The sequence below is a fragment of the Lepidochelys kempii genome, chromosome 12 (genome assembly GCF_965140265.1).
Source record: "Lepidochelys kempii isolate rLepKem1 chromosome 12, rLepKem1.hap2, whole genome shotgun sequence".
Lineage (NCBI taxonomy): Eukaryota > Metazoa > Chordata > Testudines > Cheloniidae > Lepidochelys > Lepidochelys kempii.
In genome coordinates this window covers 17,687,443-17,709,611 of record NC_133267.1, presented here as the reverse complement: position 1 = coordinate 17,709,611, position 22,169 = coordinate 17,687,443, and the positions used below count along the sequence as shown (strand labels likewise).

The following is a 22,169-nucleotide window of genomic DNA, read 5'->3' as shown; positions in this document are numbered from 1 at the left end:
GGGGCTCCAGTGTTATGCACCTTGTGCAGCTCCTCTGGGAGCAGCACATCAATGCAAATCAGCCTCAGATACTTGAGGGCCAAGATTTTATGAACAGACTCTCTTAGCTGTGGGAAGTTCTAGTCACCAACAACCCAGCAATTAATACAGTTCGTGAGAAAAGTCAAGAAGGAGTTAAGATGACTGGTAATTATGTATAGGACAGAAGAATACAGCTTCATTTTCAGTAACTAAATTGAGATCACAGTACTGGCAACTAGAACTGAACAGGTAACTTATAAATAGCAAGTTTTACATGACAAGCATTGCACAAAATAGTGTAAAGCTTTTTTTGTTTTGTTTTTTTTTTGGGGGGGGGGGGCAAAGAGACCCTTTCTGACCATTAAAAAAAATAAAAAAAATCAGTTACTTGCCACCTTCAAACAGTGGTGGTTCTTTAAAAGCATTCGGAATTTCTGTTATAGTGGCTTGAGGATGCACATTTCTGTTTTAACAGTCCTTTGTGGTAAGGTATTAACACCCAATCTGGATTAGCAGGGTGAGTAATTTCAGTTTAAGAATGAAGTTATTTTAGAGCTACCCCAGGACCAAAATCCCATCCCTGGGATTAGTACAAACTAATGTTTATTGCCTCCTGCAATAGCAGACTACTTCCCTATAAGGTTTTTATGTGAATTATGTAACAAGATTATATTGTTTAAATTATGTTCAACAGCCCTCTCACTATTTATTCCCTAAATGGTGCCACAGTAGCACTGTCTCAGTTTAGTTCTCTTTGCTTGTATGCTCTTTTGAGTGTATGAATTGGCATTTTTGAATTTAAAGTTAGAAACCTTTTTCTTGGTCATTACAAACTAATGGTTACAAGATGCCACCTAGTGGCATTACTTCTACAATACAGAGAAAATGTAATATTCTATAACAGTACAAGCAATTCCAACCCAGTGGCAAAAAACAATTACCTAAAGGTGTGTACTTAATGCTAATGAAAGTATGTGCATACATCTGGCAAATACATCCCCCAATGGTAAACCGTTTTAAAGGTGCCATTTCCATCTTATATTTTAAAATAAATATTCTAATCTAGTATGTGTCAAACATGACCTTTTCCCCACTTAAGTATAATTAAGAAATAAGTGCAAAAACACTATTCTAAAGTGAACTGCTACTACTTTAATACACAATTCCAAGGAGGCAGAATCAAAAAGTTTTGTTTCCTTTCACAGAAAATGTTTCTACAAATCTGTAATAGCAGCATAACTTAATTTACCAAAAAAGGTTGATGTTTGAAAGCTGTAGGAATATGCACAAAAAATAGTTCATATCTTTTTATACAAATAAAAGTATTATTTTTTGAATATTCATAAAGTGACATGACACTGAGCAACATGTTTCTTCACATTGACATTCAAAGTTTAGGTGGATCAGTTGCAATGTAAGACCCCCGTATCATATTCAGTCAAGCACCATGGCAGACAGTGCATTAAGGTCTCTCATGAATGGATGTTCAGCTAGTATTCGATCAATCTTCTGTCTTTGCTCAGAATCAGGAAATATTTTTATCAATGCTTCCCTTAGTTGTATTGTTTCTGTTGTAGATCTTTGTGGTGGAATTGTTAGACCAGTCTGTACGTTAGGCAAGTTTGGTTCAAATGGAAGCCTGGCAGATGGAGGACTACCATGTACTTGGTTCATAGGTTGTCTATTATTACTGCATGACTTGGGTATTGGCATGAAGTGTGAGGTCCCAGAAGAATGCAGTCTCCCAGTCGGTAGAGTTACTTGTGCTGGTGGAAAATCTCTATAGAACAAAAGTGAAATTTCTGGTAAATTAAGGAAGAAGTGGTATTGAGTATAAAAAGTGTAGGCAAAATAGAGCCTCTGAACCCCTACATTCTAGTATTCTTCAGATTGTTTTGGAATAAAGATGCAGTTCATTTGATTCCATCAAAGTGATGCAAAAGTGATACAAAACAGTAAGTACTACAATCTACCTAAGGGACTTCAAATCTGAAGCCTAAGAGATAGTAACAGAGATTAGCATTAGATATGACTGGCTATGATGCACGTTTTAGACAGGTAAAGAGTGTTCAACATTCAAGTGCTCAATTAGCAAAACATTCAAGTAATCAGTTTTACATTTTTACAAAATGCCATGTACTAACTTCAGTATTACTTATAGTAGAGATGGATAAAAAAAAAACTATTAAGTCAACCAATTCATTACATAAACTGTCATACATGATGGCTGAAAATCAGCCAACAACTAGTTTTTTCTTAATATCTCTAATGAAATAATCACTTTTTAAAGAGTTACGTGTTTATCATCATCATTATGAAATGAAAACACTAAAGTATTTTCATTAAAACTTTAAGGTTAAGTGTCAAGAACCCCCAGATCAGAGCTCTTTCTATTCCAAATGCTGACAATACTGCCACTACTTATCTGTTCAAGAAGCTGCATTCATTTCACTGATGTAGAGACTAGGAAAGTCATTATGTGGTGCAATGGAAAAACCAAAAGTTTGAACTCCTGTCTTTGTAGGAATAAAAGGAAGATCTGATTTTTAAATATATTTCTAAATTATGGTAGTAAATTTAAATCTACACATTTTAAAACAAATTAAGATTAAAAATGAAATAGATTAAAAAGTCATTTAGTTCCAGATGTCTTGGCAGGCATTGTTAATAGTATGATGTAGTAACCTGAGGGTAGCTTGGAAAATGAAAATAGGAAAAAAGTTGTGTGTCTCCCATGTGCAGAATATACCGTTAATATGTCTATTTATCTTAGGTTTTTCTATAGTGCTCCTATCATCCAAATGCTGATCATCAGTAAGGGGTAATCAAGGATATATTTAGATGAACTCATTCTATTTCTTATGAAACAGAGTCACTAGTTATGCATCATAGGTTTGTGTAATACCAGCATGCTATGTGGACCACCACATTTATGTGAATGCCACCACAATCAAACCTCAGAGGAAGTTACTGAGGCACTTGCCTTGCTTATTGTGAGATCCTGGTTAGATGCATGTAACCTCACCAACACTTTCTGAACAGACTAAAGTAACAAAAAAGAACACATTTTTTCCTGTAAAGCTATTACATCTTTAGAGCTCATGCTCTTAATATATTTTTCATACTGTACACTGTGACTTTGTTTATTTAAAGTAAATTACTTCAGGTTTCAGTTAAAGCATTTATTGCCCCTTGTAAGCCTTGGCTCTCAAAGCAGAATGAAGAGACTGCTATACCTAAAACAGCCTTCACTCCGAAGGAAGTCCTCTAATCTAGGTCCATTTCTTCCCAAAGGATCATCAGGAACCATGAATATGTCCCCAACAAATGTGTATTGGAGCAACCTGCAACAGTAAATATTAATGAAATAGCTCTACCAATACAATTAGTTTTTTCAACCTCCCACTCCCAATATGTAGAATTAACCACCTAATTTCACAGCTAGAATCAGTACAGTCTGATCAATTAACTTTTATTCTGCTATAGCTAAAAATGACATTCCCTTCCAAAATCATGAATTAATGGGTGATTATATGGAAACGAAAATCCCGCCACTATTCCTGACTACAGTGGGTTCTTAAACTGGAAGGTCTGGGCCACTGCAAAACAAGTGAGAGAGAGAAAGGACTACATAAGATTTTATTATTTATATTATACTTCCTTATCCGTATATTCAAAATGATTAGCTCAAGACTCCTGCATCATTGCAAGCCACACAACTGATTGGGATCTGTGACCAAAACATAACAGAGTGTCTCCAGGGGACAGGCACTAAATGCTGACTAGTCTTGTGTGAAGATTTTTTTATTTAAGTTAGTTGACTGCAAATCCTTAACATTAAAGTAATCAGAAGTTCCTGTGTTTATATATACTAAATACAACCTTGAAATACAATAGTGGAAGAGATTATTTCTGTACCATTTAAGCACCTTCTTCCTATTTAAATCTTTTAATAAAAACTACTTAGTATTTTGTCTTCTGACTAGAGAACAAGGCCCGTTTCAAAGTCTACTGAAGCCAGTTGAATTCTTTCCATTGATTTGGGATTAGACCCTGAATGAAAATGGAATAACTGATATGTCATTTAAATTTAATATGAGACACCCAATTTTTAAGATTTACGTTTAGATTTTAGACTTTGTTTAGATAACTTTAAAAAACTAAAAGTTAATTGTTGAAGGAGGTTGTTTACAGGTAAACATGCAGGTGTATTGTACCTGCAATATGGCTTTTCTCCATGTCATTAATTGGGACAGTTTGACAAAAATCAACAAGACGTTCAGAATAGAAAGCCACTGCAAAAAGTCTATGGGAAAAATCATCAATGAAGTGTTGGAATTAATAAATACCCACCCAGATGGCATTGGTCATTGTATTTTTTCATTAAAATGAGAAAGGTACAACTCAGAAGCACCAAAATGGGTATTTGCAATATGCCTTTGTCATTTCATGATTAAAATACTGCAGTGGACCCTACAAAGGGTTACTCCTTAAAACCACCCATAAACTGAAGATTCTGCAGCATGCAATGACCCTGCTGATAAATGGAGTATTTCACTACCAGAATCTGAGGTCAGTGCTCTGTGAAATTACATCCAGAAACCAAGCGTTGACCAGCAAAGTCTTAAATGCTTAGGACCTACTTACCTATCTGACAAAGTGCCTTGCTCCCTGTATCAAAGTATCATAGCTGAGATTAGCAAAGGTTCTCAAGCTTATGTAACCATGCATCTTCAATTAGAGGGGCTACTGACAGGATGTTTGGGAAGAGAGGGGGGGAGGCACAGCTTTAAATTTTGTTCCCACCTCAGTCTAAAACAACCCAAATAAGGATTACTTTCAGATGTGCCTTTTTGCCCCCCAGACATTTGAAAATGGGGGTGAGTTGTTGGAGCAGGATGTCAGGTGAGCGGTTATGTTGTATGGTATTGCTAAAGTTTAGGTCACAACATTATTTTAAAAATTATATTAAGGGCATCTAGAGCATAAGAATAGGACTCTCTTTTAGGGTTTGTATAAATCCGTAAAATTACCTTTTTTGAATAATCTCTCTCCAAGAATATGATTCCGTTACAAATTCTCTGAAATTATCATTGGTAACAATAATGCCTCCAGTTTTATCAGCAAGATGCAGCAAAAATCTACAACAATTATTTCAAAGACAGTTAAAATATTTTTTCAGTTTAGTTCTGGCCAAAGCCATTCACATCAGGTAGAAAACAAGCATCACAGTCATATAAAAGGAGCCTTCCCTAATTAGACAGTGTAGATTAGATCTACTAATGAAAACACTTGTTTTAAAGTTTTTATAAAGTTGGACTGGTTGACCTCAACCAACCAAAAAATGAATCTCAAGTCTCAGCTGACTGCAAGCAGCACTGCTTACTCAGGCAAGTTTTTAAGGTAAGATTTTGGTGCTAGTGGTTATCATAGAAATGCTAACTGAGTATGCTGAATTACAGGTTTACAAAAAGTGTATGTAGAGGTAAATAAAGCTGCATGTCTAAAATAAATCAGTAAAGTTGAAACTTCATTACACAATTCAACCTAAGTCCATTGCCAGACATTCTCTTTTGGCTAATCTGCTGTGTCCCCTTGTGCAGCAGGATAATACTTCAGCTCCATTGCATTACTACCTCTATGCTTGCCTGTTTCATCAGCTCTTTTATCAATGAGTAATATATCCTTTTCAAAATTATATGATTAAAATTAATGCAAGTTTTCATTATTGATATATTAATACAAGAAATACAGGGACTACCTTGAAAGTACACAAGTTGTTTATTCCTCTGGAAATAAACTATCCCACTTTTTCCTATTTAAAAACACCAATTATGAACCATTTAGGATGTACAGAGTTTAAAAAGAATAAATTATTCTCAGAGAGTTTTGCTTACATGTACCTTGAACAGAGATTCAATGTAAACACAATGTGATACTCTGATTTCCACAGCAATCAGAAGTCTTTCCATTGAAAGTATACAGCATTTTGTATTATAATAAAAGCTGTTCTATTTTAAGGCATAAATTTAAAAGTATGTGAGATGATATAACACTGAGCCCAAAAGACCTACAGTGGGAACAACTATGGATTGCCTACTTTTTGTACCTTTTAATTTTCTGACATAACATTGCGTTAATGGAGGGGTTTTTGGTTATTTATTTTTAAGAACTACTAAAATGTACTGGTGCATTTAATTTTATTTTCACGTTCAATGAGTACATGATGGTTAGACTGCATATTCAATGACATCAGGCATGGTCTATGTACAAGAACATACCATCTCCTTAGTCAGTAGAAAAACAAAAAGGTGGATTGCTTATCAGCTGGGACAGAGGGAGATGCAGCAAAAAAGCTAACTTCCAGATGGCTAGCTCAGAGCTGCAGCTGCTTGTCTTTGCCAAATTTTAAAGGGTTAGCTGATAAAAGAAACGTTTCTAGCATGCTCTTCTAACTAGCAGCTTGGCATTGGGAAACTTTAGTAGAAATCATTCAATGATTAAGAAAGCTAACTGACTGTGGAAAGAAACTCCCACTTGCAATGAGCGAGACACATCTGGTTGAAAGACTTCCCCAGAACTTCAAGGTTGGAGGTGGTGTTTAAAATAAACATGGTATTTTGTTGATGTGTTTCTAAATAAAACCAGGATGCAAGTTTGACATTAACTGCCTTTGTGTATCGTTTACTGCCATACGGCACACTAGGGCTACGATCACCTCGAGTGCAGCAAGTTTTACAGAGTCAACATTTGAACATTTGCAACCTATGCATCTCTTGTCTCTTCCACACCATCTTAGAGGCTGGAAGGTAGAAAAAGGGTCATGCAAAAACTCCTCCCTCTTTAGTAGTTTATATGTTATTTCAGTGGGCACAGATCCAGACACATGTGTGTGTTCAATCTCCACAACTCGATGGGTTATAAGTTAGTAAACCTCAGCAAGTGATTTATACAAAACTTGTCAAAGACACTTTTCCTCAGTGAGGACTAAAATCCATGACAAGTTTTAATGAGGGAAGCTACCAAATTATACAAAATATCCAGGTCATCCAAGGATGAATGATGACAGTTTAAAGTTGCTAAGATTTTGGCTGCATATAATGCCATTAAAAATACTGGCCTTAATGACATACTGAAAGCAGAATGTGTACAAGGGAGTGAAGGTCATTTAAATAATGATCCTTGATAGGACAGATACACCACAGTTGCACACAAATATATGGAACACCTCTTAGACATGAAATTGGTGCTTGGCTCTCCAGGTTAATGTTTACCTCACAATATCAGTCATGAGGTATGACAGTCATCGTGTATCTTTTAAAAGGGTTTAACTCCCATCTTTCATACCTGTCATCATGAGCAGCAATTCTTGCTCCCAATACCATCCTTGCAGGAGTTAGAGACAATATTCCAACATCCTGGAGCTGTGTTAAGAAATGCTGCTCTGTTAAAAGGGTAAAACAAACATTCAGTTTTAAAGGCAAGGCTTTCTTCTTTAAAGTGATTATTTACAGAATTTACATCTAGTCTACGTAACATGCAAAACAGTTTATCTTCTCTGAGAGCAGTACCTACTGATCCGCACAGATGGCACACTGCATCTTGAGAAATAGACTACTGCTGGTAAGTCTGACGTGGATGGAGCAAGTGGCCCATAAATTCCTAAATTCTAACCTGTCTCTAAAACCCATCTCCATCCGTGGCAGGTCAGTTAGACTAAAAACATTTAAAACTAGAGTGCTTAAAGTTAGGCACCTAAACAGGTAGCTTGATTTTCAGTGATGGTGACCACCCAAAAGTCCCATTAACTGCATGTTTTAATTTTCCTAATTAAAGTGAAGCTACTGCTTCTTTACTTCATAGAACTGTCTCAAGGATGAACTAGCTCAGTCTTATAAATAACTTTAAAAATTTAAAGTTATTGAAGAGGTGAGAATGATTTTAAAAGGCTGAGACTAATGGAGGAAAGGTAAATCTGAGAGTTTAAGGACTTGTAAGTATTAAGGCCTTGTCCTTACTAAGAAAAAGATGTGTTAATTCACGTTAGCTACCATGACTTAAAAACCTAGTGAAGACAAGGCAGTTTGTAGTTTTCACACAAGTTAGGCCAAGTTAAAAACTACAGGAGCACCTAAGGTTTAATTCAACCTGCTAACTCATATGAGCCTACAAACTGCCTAGGGGTTTACCTTATGTTAGCTAACTCAAGGTAAGAATACATTTTTTCTGATAAAGATGCATCCTCAGTGTCTTCATGATAGTGAAATAAATATCAGCTCTTCAGAGAATGGTCTGCAACACTGTTGAGCAAACCTGGAAAGGTTTCTCTAAATACCCAAACGTTAAGATGCTGAACAGTGATAACTGACTACTTTTGAATTGCAATAATTCAAGAGATATTTTGATATTTATGAGCAGCTAATTTCTATACCATATTACAAAATAAAGTATATAACACCTAACTGGATATTGTCAAGTGATTCAATAAAATTCAGAGAAATGTAAAAAACTTACTTAGCAATTCAAAATTAGGTTATTTATCAATTACACTTTTGTGACAGGTCCCAAATATCAAGAGCTGAACTTGGAAAGAGAGTTAATTAGATTGAATACAAAAGAAAAGAAAGTAGGACATTATTCGCCTCACCTTTGATGTTAGGATCACGTTTTGTTCTCCACTGTGGAACAAACACAGTAATATTTCTGTGGCCACGTTTCCAAAAGTAATCAACAGCTATTGCAATTCCTCGACAGGAGAAGAACTTCTGTAGACCATGGCTATAAAAAACAAGCAAGATTAGTTCATGTTGAGTTGTACAACTATGAATGTTGAAGAAATTAAAAGTGTTGCGGTGAAGTGATATCTTGCACTATAAGTACAATACCATTAAAAAATAAAGGTAGGGGATGCTTATTGCTCTAGTTACATACAAGGTGCTCCATACAAGGAAGAGAGTTTAAGCGCAAAAAAGGGAGAAGTGTCTCTTCAGCCATATTACCAGACTCCTCCCTCTCAAAGCAAGGCAGATACACAGATTAGCCCACTTCAAGTTTTGTGGGCAGAACTACAGCCATCAGTCATGGGCAGGGACCAGGTCCTTCTGAAGAGCCCACCAGCTGAGAATTTCCGAAGTTGAAGCATATTCTAGTTTTATGATTAGCTATCAATTACAGATTAAAATGATCCATATACAATGAATTATAATGAAAATAAGTATTGTGCTGCAAAACACCAGACCCACCTTCTCTCCAGTTGGCACCAAAACATATTTCACCAGGTGGGCCAGATGTGAGGACATGCCTTGTTAGATTCCTTTGAATAGTGGATATTGAGTTTGGGAAACAGAAGGCCCTTCGCTCCTTTCCGACCCATTATATTGGGCTAGTAATTTTTAGCAAGATCAATGGATGATGTAATACCTCTGAGGTGAAGCTTCCTGAATTTTTTGCACTTCAGATAAACTACAACAGGAATAAAGTGGTAACGCCTTTCTATTTTTGTGATCCCGCCGAGTGGCTCTAATAAAGAAGAGCAAACCAAGAAAGCATGGAACTAGCCTAATGTGGAAGATCCAGGTCCGTTTACCAGAAGTTAAGATGTCTTGTTACAAAGACTTGATGGAAGTTAGAAATGAAAATAGGCGGGTAAGAATTTGATTCCCAAGTCAGTGGGTAAATCCTTCAACTACAAATGTTTAAAATATTTAATAACTGTATGATTATAGTCCTGAGGAATATTATTTATTACAGACTTTAACAAGGGATAGTGATAACACACAGCAATTACAGTGTGGATTATAAAAGTGCCTACAATTAAAGTAAATATTGAGCCCTAAGCGTAATAGCCCAATACTTCAATTTTTATTTCCTACTAAAAAGTTACTTTTGAAAATGATTAGACTCAGGTGTTCAAAAAATTCCAACTAGGGATGGGATGTATATAGATAGGAATAATAATGCTTTTATATGCAAAATAAACTAATGCAGTTCAGCAAAAATGAATGGAACAGTATCCAGTGCAATTAAATTGGCAAATATTGAACAGAATTTAAGTTTTTATTCTAGAAACCATGATTTCCAGTATCCAACTTCCCAAATGAAAAAGCTGCATGGGCTAATTAGCAGTCCATCCAATTGCAAGAATTGACCTAGGTAAGAGAATTGAGCAAAGGGAAGACTTAATTAGCAGCAGGTAGAGAGAGATCTCCTTACATAACAAAACAAAATCTCACTGAAAGTTTGTGAAATAGATTAAACAAGACTAACACCAGTTTAAATTTTACAAATCACTTGGTTTCATATCCTTCTACAGATCAGAAGTCAGATTTATAGGAACACCCACACACAGAGTAGAGACAGCAGGTTAGATTATAACAGGTTCAACAGAATTTAAACTGACTGAAGCAACTTAATGAAACATCACTCTGAATAGAAAAAAGAAAAAGGAGTACTTGTGGCACTTAGAGACTAACCAATTTATTTGAGCATAAGCTTTCGTGAGCTACAGCTCACTTCATCGGATGCATACTGTGGAAAATACAGAAGATGTTTTTATATACACAAACCATGAAAAAATGGGTGTTTATCACTACAAAAGGTTTTCTCTCCCCCCACCCTACTCTCCTGCTGGTAATAGCTTATCTAAAGTGATCACTCTCCTTACAACGTGTATGATAATCAAAGTGAGCCATTTCCAGCACAAATCCAGGTTTTCTCCCCACCCCCCAACCTGAAGCGAATACTCACCAGCAACCACATACCACACAACAGAACCACTAACCCAGGAACCTATCCTTGCAACAAAGCCCGTTGCCAACTGTGCCCACATATCTATTCAGGGGACACCATCAAAGGGCCTAATAACATCAGCCATACTATCAAAGGCTCATTCACCTGCACATCCACCAATGTGATATGTGCCAGCAATGCCCCTCTGCCATGTACATTGGTCAAACTGGACAGTCTCTACGTAAAAGAATAAATGGACACAAATCAGATGTCAAGAATTATAACATTCATAAACCAGTCGGAGAACACTTCAATCTCTCTGGTCACTCGATTTCTGATCTCAAAGTGACTATCCTTCAACAAAAAAACTTCGAAAACAGATTCCAATGAGAGACTGCTGAATTGGAATTAATTTGCAAATTGGATACAATTAACTTAGGCTTGAATAGAAACTGGGAATGGTTGAGTCATTATAAAAAGTAACCTATTTCCCCTTGTTTATTATTTCGTCCCCCCCACCCCCACTGTTTCTCAGACGTTCTTGTTAAACCCTGGATTTGTGATGGAAATGGCCCGCCTTGATTATCATACACTTTGTAAGGAGAGTGATCACTTTAGGTAAGCTATTACCAACAGGAGATTGGGTTGGGGGGGGGAAGAAAACCTGGATTTGTGCTGGAAAGGGCCCACCTTGATTATCATACACATTGTAAGGAGAGTGATCACTTTAGATAAGCTATTACCAGCAGGAGAGTAGGGTGGGGGGAGAAAAAACCTTTTGTAGTGATAAACACCCATTTTTTCATGGTTTGTGTGTATAAAAACATCTTCTGTATTTTCTACAGTATGCATCCGATGAAGTGAGCTGTAGCTCACGAAAGCTTATGCTCAAATAAATTGGTTAGTCTCTAAGGTGCCACAAGTACTCCTTTTCTTTTTGCAAATACAGACTAACACGGCTGTTACTCTGAAATCTGAATAGAAAGGAGGGCAGCAGGTTTCAACACACATTTCATGTTTTCATATCAGGAAGATACCAAGAGAATGTAAAGTGATCTGCATAATGCAAGAACTAAACACACTGTAGATCATATATGCATTTCAGATCAGGGAGCTCAGAAATAAGGCAGTAGGCCTGCATTATTCAGTACTTTAGGATATGTCTACACTGCAATTGGGAGGTGTGATGCAGCACAGGTAGGCACACCTGAGCTAGCTTTGATCTAGTTATCTCACTAAAAATACCAGCGAAGCCATGGCAGCATGGGCGATGACATGGAGTAGCTGCCCGAATATATACTGAAAGTCCCAGAGGAGCTTCACACAAGTAGCTAGTGCCAACTTAGCTAATTTGTCACTAGATTTAGTGACTTTTTGGTTTCCCTAGTGAGAAAACAAGTGTCAAAGTGACCAGTGACAAATCTAGCGACTTTCACTGCCAATTACAGTGACATTCACAGAAAGAAGTCATCAATATGTATAGTCACAAAATCATTCACAAGCAGCTCAACAGTGTTAATAAAATCCATTCCATGCTGTTCTTACTACATTCTGTTGCACACCAGGTTAACAGCATTATGTCTCAATTGAGCATGTTCTCAGAAGAAATCACATTCCAGGGCTTCTTGGGCTGAGATCACTATAATCTGCAGGTGAGGAAAAGAAGTTTGTGGATGCTAATTAAATACTTTGCTAAAGCCAGGCACATTTTGGACAAAGCAGCACATTTGCCAGGGCTTATTTTTACCCAAATGTGTTCTTTCTTGCTGCTCTGTAATAGGTAGTACACCTTGTGATGCAGAGAAATATGACTAATGAAGCAGTATACTGGGTGGAGGAGGAAGGTTAGCCAGTGAGGAGAGCTGCAAGGATGGATGGTGGGGTGGGATGAAACAGGGACATGTGCCCCAATAGCACGGGGGAAGGAGAGGCACCGTGCCTCCAGTGATAAAGCCCTTACTACAGGATCAAAGGTGGAGCTAGCATGATTTAGGTTCCCCTTTACTTCTTTCCCTGGCTTGGCCTGGGATTAGCTGCCTAGCTGTTTTCAGAAATGAAACCCTGGAAGCAGGGGGAAGGGGTCCGGCGTGCGGATTTTTGTTTTTAAGTCTACTTTCTTGGCTCCCTGCAGCACTGAGCTCAGGTCAGAGGAATGCCCTCTTCCCCCTGGTTCTGGTCTCTCCCTTTCATTAACCTGTCGACTCTAATCCAGGCTGGCAAGAAAGGGAGGCTCAGCTGAAATTAACCAACCCCACCTAACCAGGACTGCAGTGTACAGAGCACTCTTCCCAATGAGCAGAGGGTTGCAGTTTCCTTCTCAATGAGCAGAGGGCGCCCTCCTGATGATGACAATGTACTGTTGTAGTTGCTTCTGGTGTGCAACACAACGTAGTAAAAAGAGCATGGAATGGATTTTATTAACACTATAGAGCTGCTTGTGAATGATTTTGTGACTATTTTCGCCTCTGTGTGTGTGTGTATTCTTGACTCCTTTTGAGTGCTTAAACAGCTCCATCTAGTGACTTTTCAGGGTTTGTCTGGGGACTTCCTGCTATGTGGAGTTGGCAACACTGCGCACTTCCATGGCTTCATTGCTATTTTTGGCAAGCTAGCTAGATCAAAGCTACCTTGGGTATGCTTGTGTGTATACTGTAATCACACCTCCCAGCTGCAGCATGGACATACCCTAAATGTTTTGAAGTCCACACTTATTCCTCAAACAGCTACTTTAGAGACTTTAGATCAACTAAATAACCAACTTCTAAAATACAATCTGCTAGCAGACATCCTAATTTAAATGTCTATACCACACTTTAATCCCCAGTAATATTTAACACCTCTTTTTTCTAAATTTCTTCCTTGCTTTATATTTTTGATGCCACCTACTTCAATCTGAGATCAGATTCTCTGAGTGGGGCTGGAGGGGGAGGGGAAGGAGAGACAGACCACTAATTATATTTGAACTGTAAATGAGAAACAATGTGGCCCCATTTATGTAACAGAACATGTTTGTGCAGCACTTTTTCCTGATAGAAATAGTACTGTGTATGCTTCACACAACAAACATCAATATTTAAATAAAGTAATGTAATTGTCATAGAGAGTTAACCCTCACAGAAAACCCTTACCTTCTACACCCTAATGTGCAACCTTTTTTTTTTTTAAAGAAACAAACAGCTATGCTTGATAATTTTAGCACTTGAATAGTCTTAGATGGCTTCTGACATTCAGATCTTTGCTACTGATGCTTGTTTAGCAGAAAACTCTGCCATCAAAAAACACATTAGTTCACATTATGACTGTATTTTTGTAAGAGGGCAATTTTTGTTTAGAAGAGTGTATAATTTGGAGGACACAGAGAAAGCAGCAGAACTGGCAGTGACTCCTAAAACTGTAAGTTATGCCTTTTCTGCAGTCTCTCTTATTGCAAGGCTTTAAGAAAAAAAAAAAAGTGACACAAATGAGTGATTTTGCCACCTGCATTTGAACAACAGACTTACAATCTCTCTCATGCAATCAAACTATGCAGGCAGAAGTCTTAGAGCAGCAGCGCTTGACCCACAAGACTCATGGACCTGGCGGGTAGGCAAAATGTGCAGTGATAAAGAGTGCGTCTTTCTTAAAGGTGATCTGCATGGGCAAAAAGAGGGGAGGTGCATTTTTGTTGCTTTATTATGTATAAATAAAGTAGGATTGGGGCAGAGGGTCTAAGGTTATCAATTTATAATTCATGGCAAGAGAAAACTGATAAAGAATTTAAACGGCTTGTGTTCTACCCCTTGCCCCACCTTGCATCTGTCTTGGCTGTTGAGACTGCTCTTCGACGCAGGGACAGTTGAGCACTGGATTTGTATAATGCCTCGCACAATGCTCCTGTCTCTCCCCCTTCATGTCCCCACTCTTAGTTGGGCCTTAGGCACTACTGTAATAAATAATAATAATGAAATAATGAAGCCTGAGTAAATGGGGCACTGCTAAACAAGCTGAACTGTGAAATGTGGTCCTTGAGCTAGGTAGGCCTTTAAAAGACAGCAAGTAATTGTTGTTAATGGATCATCTTAGGGCATGAGTACACTTGCAGATGTAGCGCGCTGGAAGTTAAACCAGCCTTCGGACTTGGCTACACTTGCGAGTTAGAGCGCATTAAACCAGTTCCGGGCACCCTAGCTCACTACCCGTCCACACTGGCAAGGCATGTAGCGCACTCTGACTCCACGGCTAGAACACTCCTGGTACTCCACCTTGGTGAGAAGATTAACGCTTGGTGCGCCTTGGCTGAAATGCCAGGCGTCAGTGTGAACAAGGTGTTGCATTACTGAGCTCTGATCAGCCTCCGGAAAGTCTCATAATCCCCTTAAGTCAAGCGGCAACTCTTCTCATTGTTTTGGAATCGCTGCAGGAATGTGGATATGCCCTTTGAAAGCTCCGTTTCTGACAGCCGGCATGCTTATCTGCTCCGAGACAAAGCAACCATTACTGTGGAATGCTGCGTGAGACAGAGAGAGAGAGAGAGAACGAACAAACGAACCAGGGAGGAGTGGGGGTCTGCTGCTTTCTGAACTTACAAGACAGCATACTGACATGCTCTCAGCCCCTCCAAACCCACTCTGCCCCCCACACACATACACACAACACACTCCCTGTCACACTCCACCCCCCCCCCATTTGAAAAGCATGTTGCAGCCACTTGCATGCTGGGACAGCTACCACAGTGCACTGCTTTCTGTGGCCTATACAAGAGATGCTAATGTGGCCACGCCAGTTCGCTTGTAGCTGTTAGTGTGGACAGACTGCAGCACTTTCCCTACTGCACTCTATGCAGGCTGGTTTAACTCAAAGCGCTCTACATCTGCAAGCGTTGCCATGCCCTTCGGAGACCACAACAGGGAAAACGCTGCCCTGTGTTTACACTGTCAGCTGCAAACGCACTGGCGTGGCCACATTAGCAGCTCTTGCGGCACTGTGGAGTCAGAGCGCTTTATGTCCCTTGCCAGTGTGGACGCATAAGGAGTTAGAATGCCCGGGGCTGCTTTAATGCGCTCTAACTTGCAAGTATAGCCAAGCCCTTATTCTCAGTTGCTCACCTCCTGTGGAATGCATCTGTTCCCCAACTTGGTCTATATTTACAACTGGGGTGGGGCCATAGCAAGGCAAGGTAGAGAAGATAATAAGCAGCATAACACAGCAGCAGCACAATGTCAGAGATAGCACTTGCTTTCTAGAACATGTAAGGTTTTTTCTTTTCTATAACTAAGCTAAGAGAAGCCAGCTTGGCTGGGCTTTTCCAAAGAATCCAGATGAGATGTTATTTTTTTATGCTGCTCTGATTTTTCTCTTATTTTAATAAATATTGTTTTAAGGGAGCTACTGTTGCATGGATGTTTCCCACAGTCTACCTGAAAGGCTCTCTCTTCACTAAGAAAAAAAGGTATGTTTTAAACACAAATTAGCTGGTAAAAGTAAACTCTAGGCTGATTGAAGTAACACTCCCATAGGGTTCACCCGAACCCAGTAACAAATGTTAAAACTACAGCTTGCCTAAACCAGGATTTTAGCACATTAACATGTCAGACACACACCTCTTTTCCCCCATATAGACATAACCTAAAAGAATAAAGTTCTTCAACCTCCCAGAAGGGGTACAAAAGGCAAAAGGTGTGTCTAGAGCCTGATGCCCACTTAGTTTCAGTTTAACAGGCATGGACAGAGATTTTCCCTCCCAAAGAGGTGTGTTGGATTGGGGGAGAAGGGGTGTGGGTGCATCTTAGGGTAGAAGCCAAAATGACATATGGAGGAGGCATGATTTGGCAGAGGTGCAAATGACAGTCTCAAAAAACCCACTTTAAAGTACATAGAAAGATGCAGATTTAAAGAAAACCAAAAAACCTCAGGCCTTTCCCATACACAACAACGCTGCAATAAACAAATCAAGAGCACAACCTTGACAAAAGATCAGGTGGTTACTCAGTAAAGCATTTAAACCACTTGATTCTGTTACTTCTAGTTAACTTTCCTCGCCCTCATGGTTTGTAATCAAAGTTTTCAGCTGACTGAACATGGAGGCAGGTGTCATTGTGAATAGGTTTAGGAAGAGCACACTACAGGGTATGTTAACAGGAGTTCTCAAACTTCACTGCACCGCGACCCCTTTCTGAGAACAAAAGTGACTACATAACCCCAGGAGGGGAGACCGAAGCCCGAGCTCACCCAAGACCCATCGCCCTGGGCAGGGGGGCCAAAGCCAAAACCCAAGCCCTGTCACCCAGGGCTGAAGCCCTTAAGTTTTGGCCCCAGGCAGTGCGGCGCGAGCTTTGGCTTTGGCCCCGGGCCCCAGCAAGTCTAACGCCAGCCCTGGCGACCCCATTACAATGGGGTTCCGACCCACAGTTTGAGAACGGCTAGTCTACATTGCAACTGGGAGCGAGCTTCCCACCCAGGATCCACAGACTTGTAGTGATGAGGCTCAGACTAGTGCACTAAAAATAGCTGTGTTGCTTTGATTTATGCCTGAGAACCTGAGCCACAATGTCTACATAGCTATTTTTTGCATGCTAGCACAAGCCCCACCACCACAAGTCTGTTCACCACAGTTGGGAGGCTTGCTCCCAGAGACAGTGTAGACATTCTGTAGGGGTTTGTCTTCACTGCAACCGCTATCTTGTTACTCTACTTGAGCTAGTCTAGCTCTAGTGAAAGCAACCATACTGCAAAACACTCAAAACAAAAACAAAAGCTGCCCAGAGCAATCGGATAAGTAGCACAGAGTGATTTGATTAATAGCTGATAAATTGTAATTACAGCTGCTGCATCCCCACAGCATTACTAAGGCCATGTCTACACTACCACTTATGTCAGCAAAACTTAGGTCACTCAGGAGGGTGAAAAAACACACCCCTGAGTGAGTTTCGCTGGCATAAGTGGTAGTGTGCACAGTGCTATGTTGGCGGAAGAGCTTCTTCTGCCGACATAGCTATTGCCGCTCATTGGGGGTGGTTTAATTATGTTGAAGGGAAAAGCTCTCTCCCATCGGCATAGAGTGGCCAGACGAGAGAACTTACAATGGCACAGCTGCTTTGGTACAGCTGTGCCATTGTAAGCTCTCTAGTGTAAATATAGCCTAAACTTGAGCATCAGAAAGCACACAGGCTTCAACCTATACCGCTCCCTCGACCAGCCAGCTAGCTTGAGCTTAAAGGATCACTTAGCTCAAGCTAGAGAGCTGTTTGTGTGGATGGGAGTTGGGTTAGCTCAAGTTGGGTTATAACCTGAGTTTTACCTCTAACAATGTAACAAAAACAAGCCCTAAGAGTAAGGGTAGTTATGGAACTGAAACTTTAGGCAATGGCTTAAGAACGCTTTAAGATATTTTCTTTTTAATTCACTGTCTGTTAGCTGAGTGGTCATTTCAGAGTTTTTACACCAAGCATAATGCATTCAGACATTTATTTTTTGACGTGTCCAATAACTTCATAAGTGCTAGGAAGAACAATGTATTATATCTTCTGAGAGAATTTTGAGTTCATACCATTACATAAAACCCTATTCTCTTTCTCCAGAAAAATGCTCCTTCTCTAAAAAGCAGAGATTAAAGAGGATGTGGTGGACTTGTTACTTTCTACATAACCCCATCAATTTGCATTTCTTTTCCATTAATACAAGTTTGGGAAATCAGTCTAAAAAGGTTAAGATAAATGATGACTCATAATTATGACTTGCAGTTTGCCTATTTGCTAAAGAACAAAATCTGAACAATGAGGAAATAGTTCATTTGTAAAGTTATTTACTGTAATAAAAGCACTGTACTTTTATTCAAGTAATGTCATACAGTTGTGGGTCATAGAGAATTTCCCCGTAAGAGCTACCAGGACTGCAACAGTCAAGTGACAGGAAGTGTTAATCAGGTACTTCAGTTAACCCTTATAATGCTGGCTTTTTCAAGACTGGTATCCAAATTAATTCTTCAGAGCAGTTGTTCCCAAACTTGTTCAGCTGCTTGTACAGGGAAAGCCCCTGGCGAGCTGGGCCAGTTTGTTTACCTGCCGCGTCCGCAGGTTCGGCAGATCGCGGCTCCCAGTGGCCACGGTTCGCTGCTCCAGGCTAATGGGAGCTGCTGGAAGCGGTGCCAGCCGAGGGGCTTTCCCTGCACAAGCGGCAGAACAAGTTTGGGAACCACTGCTTCAGAGGATATACCTATGGGTCCTTAAACTGAAGTTAGAATAATAGCTACCAAATTATCTCCTTTAGTTAATAACCATCATACTTTAAGGAAGGTAACACACTGTATTTGAAAGCTTCCTACATTATCTAACAATAGACTGGGTAAATTATTTATTTGGAACAAATGGTTAACTCACTTCATTGACCATTCATGATATTCCACAAGCAAAAAAGAGGCCGATTTCCTCAGATTCATTTACTCAAAAACTTGCTTTTCTGACTCCTTCTCCCTTTTTTGAAAATAATCTTTCTGGACTGATTACAAAGAGGTCCACGAGAGCATTAGTCAATCTTTGCTCTTCAAAATGCATTAGTTGTATTTGGCCAGTGAAAGTAAGATTTGTTCTCTGACTGCAAGAGTGTGCAACTACTTCCAGCATGAATACTTTACACCTGTGAATTTAAAGCTTGTCAGTGAAGTAGGTGCTCAGACATTATAGTGCTGGAGGCCACAAATACCTTTTTGAGATAAGGTACAATAAGAAACCTCAAGAATACTCAGAGATATACCAGAAAGCACTGAATCTCTGGCGCCAGGTAAGGTTCCAAGAGATGAGATATGAGGATAGCAGCCAGTTCTGGAAACACTCCCAGGCCTGCTCAACTATCGGAAAATATAAGTGGCCTGAAAAAGTCATCAGGCTAGAACTAGGGGAAAAAGAAAAAAAGAAATCTGTCACAAAGTAGATGGAATAAAAGGGGTGAAGGAAAAAGATCTGAGAGTTTTTGTAACACACTTAGTACTGTGACGTCTGAGCCACCTTGAAAGAACTTACACTTTTGGGAACGTACCTGTACTTCACTGGTTTTTATCACTAGTTAGACCATTTTTTAAACTATTTTTAAAATACTGTCAATAGACTAATAGGATGTCCTAACTAGAAAATATTGCACCCCCCAAGGTAACATCTCTCAGACGCCGAACAAATTAGTCCATAATATTTATGTTAGTAACCTATTTTAATCCTATTGAAGGCTAAAGAATCAGTCACTCTTTATTAATGTTTTGTATTCTACATTTCGCTCCAAACTGAAATACAGTTAAGAGCTACAATATGAACTCCTAAAGTAACATAATTTGTTGGGAATCTGACACATACCCCTAACTATAGTATTAACAGGTGTTGCTGTTTTAAGACAAATTGCTTTTTATTAATCTTTCTTCTGAGAAGCTATCAGGCTTTAGGATGATCTGTAGGAGTCCAAGGAACATCTGATGAGACCAGCACCTGTTGAGATCAAATTTCTGCCGAAAGCCCTAACTGATTTAACATCATGAAATTTCAACTCAACATCTAGAGATGCAGATTTTTTTTTTTTTAATTTTGAATTTCTTTCTTGGCTCTTTAACATCTATGCCATAAAGTTCTTCCTGAATAATGGAACTTTAGTACATGAATGTTTATTCACATTCAACAAAACAAAAACGTCCAGCTCAAAAGGGATATGAAGGATCTAGGCCAAGCTGTTGCTAAAATATCCAATGCAAGAAAGGTATCTTTCTTAAAGCCTTGAAGGAGTGAAATAAAGTTCAAATCTCCTATTCCCAGAAAAATAAGGGAAAAGCTACCTTTACAGTAGGTAAGTACACTCTGAAGATATGATTGGAAGTGGGAATACCTAGACTAATTGTGCAGTTTAACAAGAGACTTCAGAAACAACCATGATCTGCATCTGAACAGCAGAAAATAAGGTGACAATCTGCATAACCTCAAATATCTAAACTTGAAATATTCAATTTACAATACACTACAATAAATTTTGACTTTTTATAAGCCAGTATAAAGGCAAATGAGAGGAGATTTCAAAACCAGAAGCATGATGCACTACAAAATAATCCACAGTTAAGAGTTCCATAAGAATATATATATATAAAGTCATAAGTACTTTGTTTTACCAAAGATAGTTTTGTGCTAAATATTATTCTGTTGTATAGAAGCATTCATAACATCCTCTGCACCCTCACATTTTTTATGACTGAGCAAGCCTCTTTTCAAGTCCTTCATCCTTTTCACTGGATCTAGACGTTGATATCTATCAGCCTCTTCTAGAGTCGGAATGAAACTGAGGCTTGGAGGGTGATGATGTTGGGTTGGGTAAGGAGCTGGAGGAATCTGTGGAAGTTATGTCCTCCCTAACAATTAAGGGAATTTGTCCACCGTTTGTTAACAAGATTCACAATTTAGTGAATTATAGGTTGGGTGGTTAAATCCATGGCTGCTTCTAGATATACAAGATGTAGTAGTTAAGAGTCCATTTTTCTATCCTCATCTAGCCAAAAATTTGCAGTCTTTTTTTTTTAAACAATAATTTACGTATGCATGTATATACGTACAAATACATACATATTTACAGATACGGATAGGAAACTATATTCCAGCTTTGTAACAGCACAAAGAAACACTAAATGTTTCGGGCAGGAAATAAAGAATGCTGTAAATTGATATTGCAGGGAAAATCTACATATTTGAGAAATATTAAAGTAAAGTTCATTTGTTTAGGACACAGATTTAAAATAATTCTATTCAACAGCATCTTGTCTCTAATGGCTACAAGTGAATAAGACCTGCTGTATTTCTTATCCAGCTGAGAGCATTTCCTGCAGCGTATGATACGCAGCACTCTGGCCTACTCTCTGAAGTGTCCCATTCAAACACTGACCTCAATCACCACCTGAAGTTTCATGGCTTTAATATCACTTCAATTAGTATTTCCTGCTTTTAAAGCAATATATTTAAAATACCTGGTCTGTTTTAAAGGAGGACATGAAGTCTAGCTATAAGGAGTAAATTAATCCAGAGAGGGTTTTGTTTGGTTGGTTTGGTTTTATTTTTGCTGTAAGTAATCAACTTGTACTTTTTGCTTGTGAGTTTTAAGATGGAGACACACTTATTTTCATATTAGACAGTTTCTCTGTTCTCATTGCAGAGGAACTCAAAGCACTACAGGTTTACTTCTTATCTTAGCATTAGCCAGTGGAGCAACAGGAAGCTCAATTGGTCTATTCCTGGAAAACAGCACTTCTCCCAAAAAAGAAATGAAATGTTTCTAGATATCACACTTTCACATTCCATTGTTGTGAAGAATTCTAAAGCAAGTATTCACTCTACTACTCATTTGCTTGCAAACTCCATAGTTTGAGATGCAGGAGATCAACTAAAGGAGAGGTCAATTCAGAAGTCTATATTCAGGGCTCGTCTATA

At 38.8% G+C, this 22,169-nt stretch overlaps 1 protein-coding gene across 6 annotated transcripts in view; it reads right to left on the bottom strand.

Moving 5' to 3' along the window:
- Positions 1–1,150: 1,150 nt before the first annotated feature.
- The window catches only part of N4BP1 (NEDD4 binding protein 1), a 38,483-nt gene continuing 17,464 nt past the window's right edge, over positions 1,151–22,169 (bottom strand). For 2 of the 6 annotated variants that reach the window (XM_073307704.1, XM_073307708.1), the window contains 5 exons: positions 8,669–8,799; positions 7,369–7,465; positions 5,055–5,162; positions 3,258–3,365; positions 1,151–1,801 (listed from right to left, as the gene is read on the bottom strand). In XM_073307704.1, coding sequence (XP_073163805.1) covers positions 1,456–1,801; positions 3,258–3,365; positions 5,055–5,162; positions 7,369–7,465; positions 8,669–8,799 — 790 coding nt within the window. In that variant the 3' untranslated portion in view covers positions 1,151–1,455. Of the gene's footprint in view, positions 1,802–3,257; positions 3,366–5,054; positions 5,163–7,295; positions 7,466–8,668; positions 8,800–22,169 lie in introns of all 6 variants that reach the window. The other 4 variants (XM_073307705.1, XM_073307706.1, XM_073307707.1 and 1 more) reach the window with 4 other exon arrangements.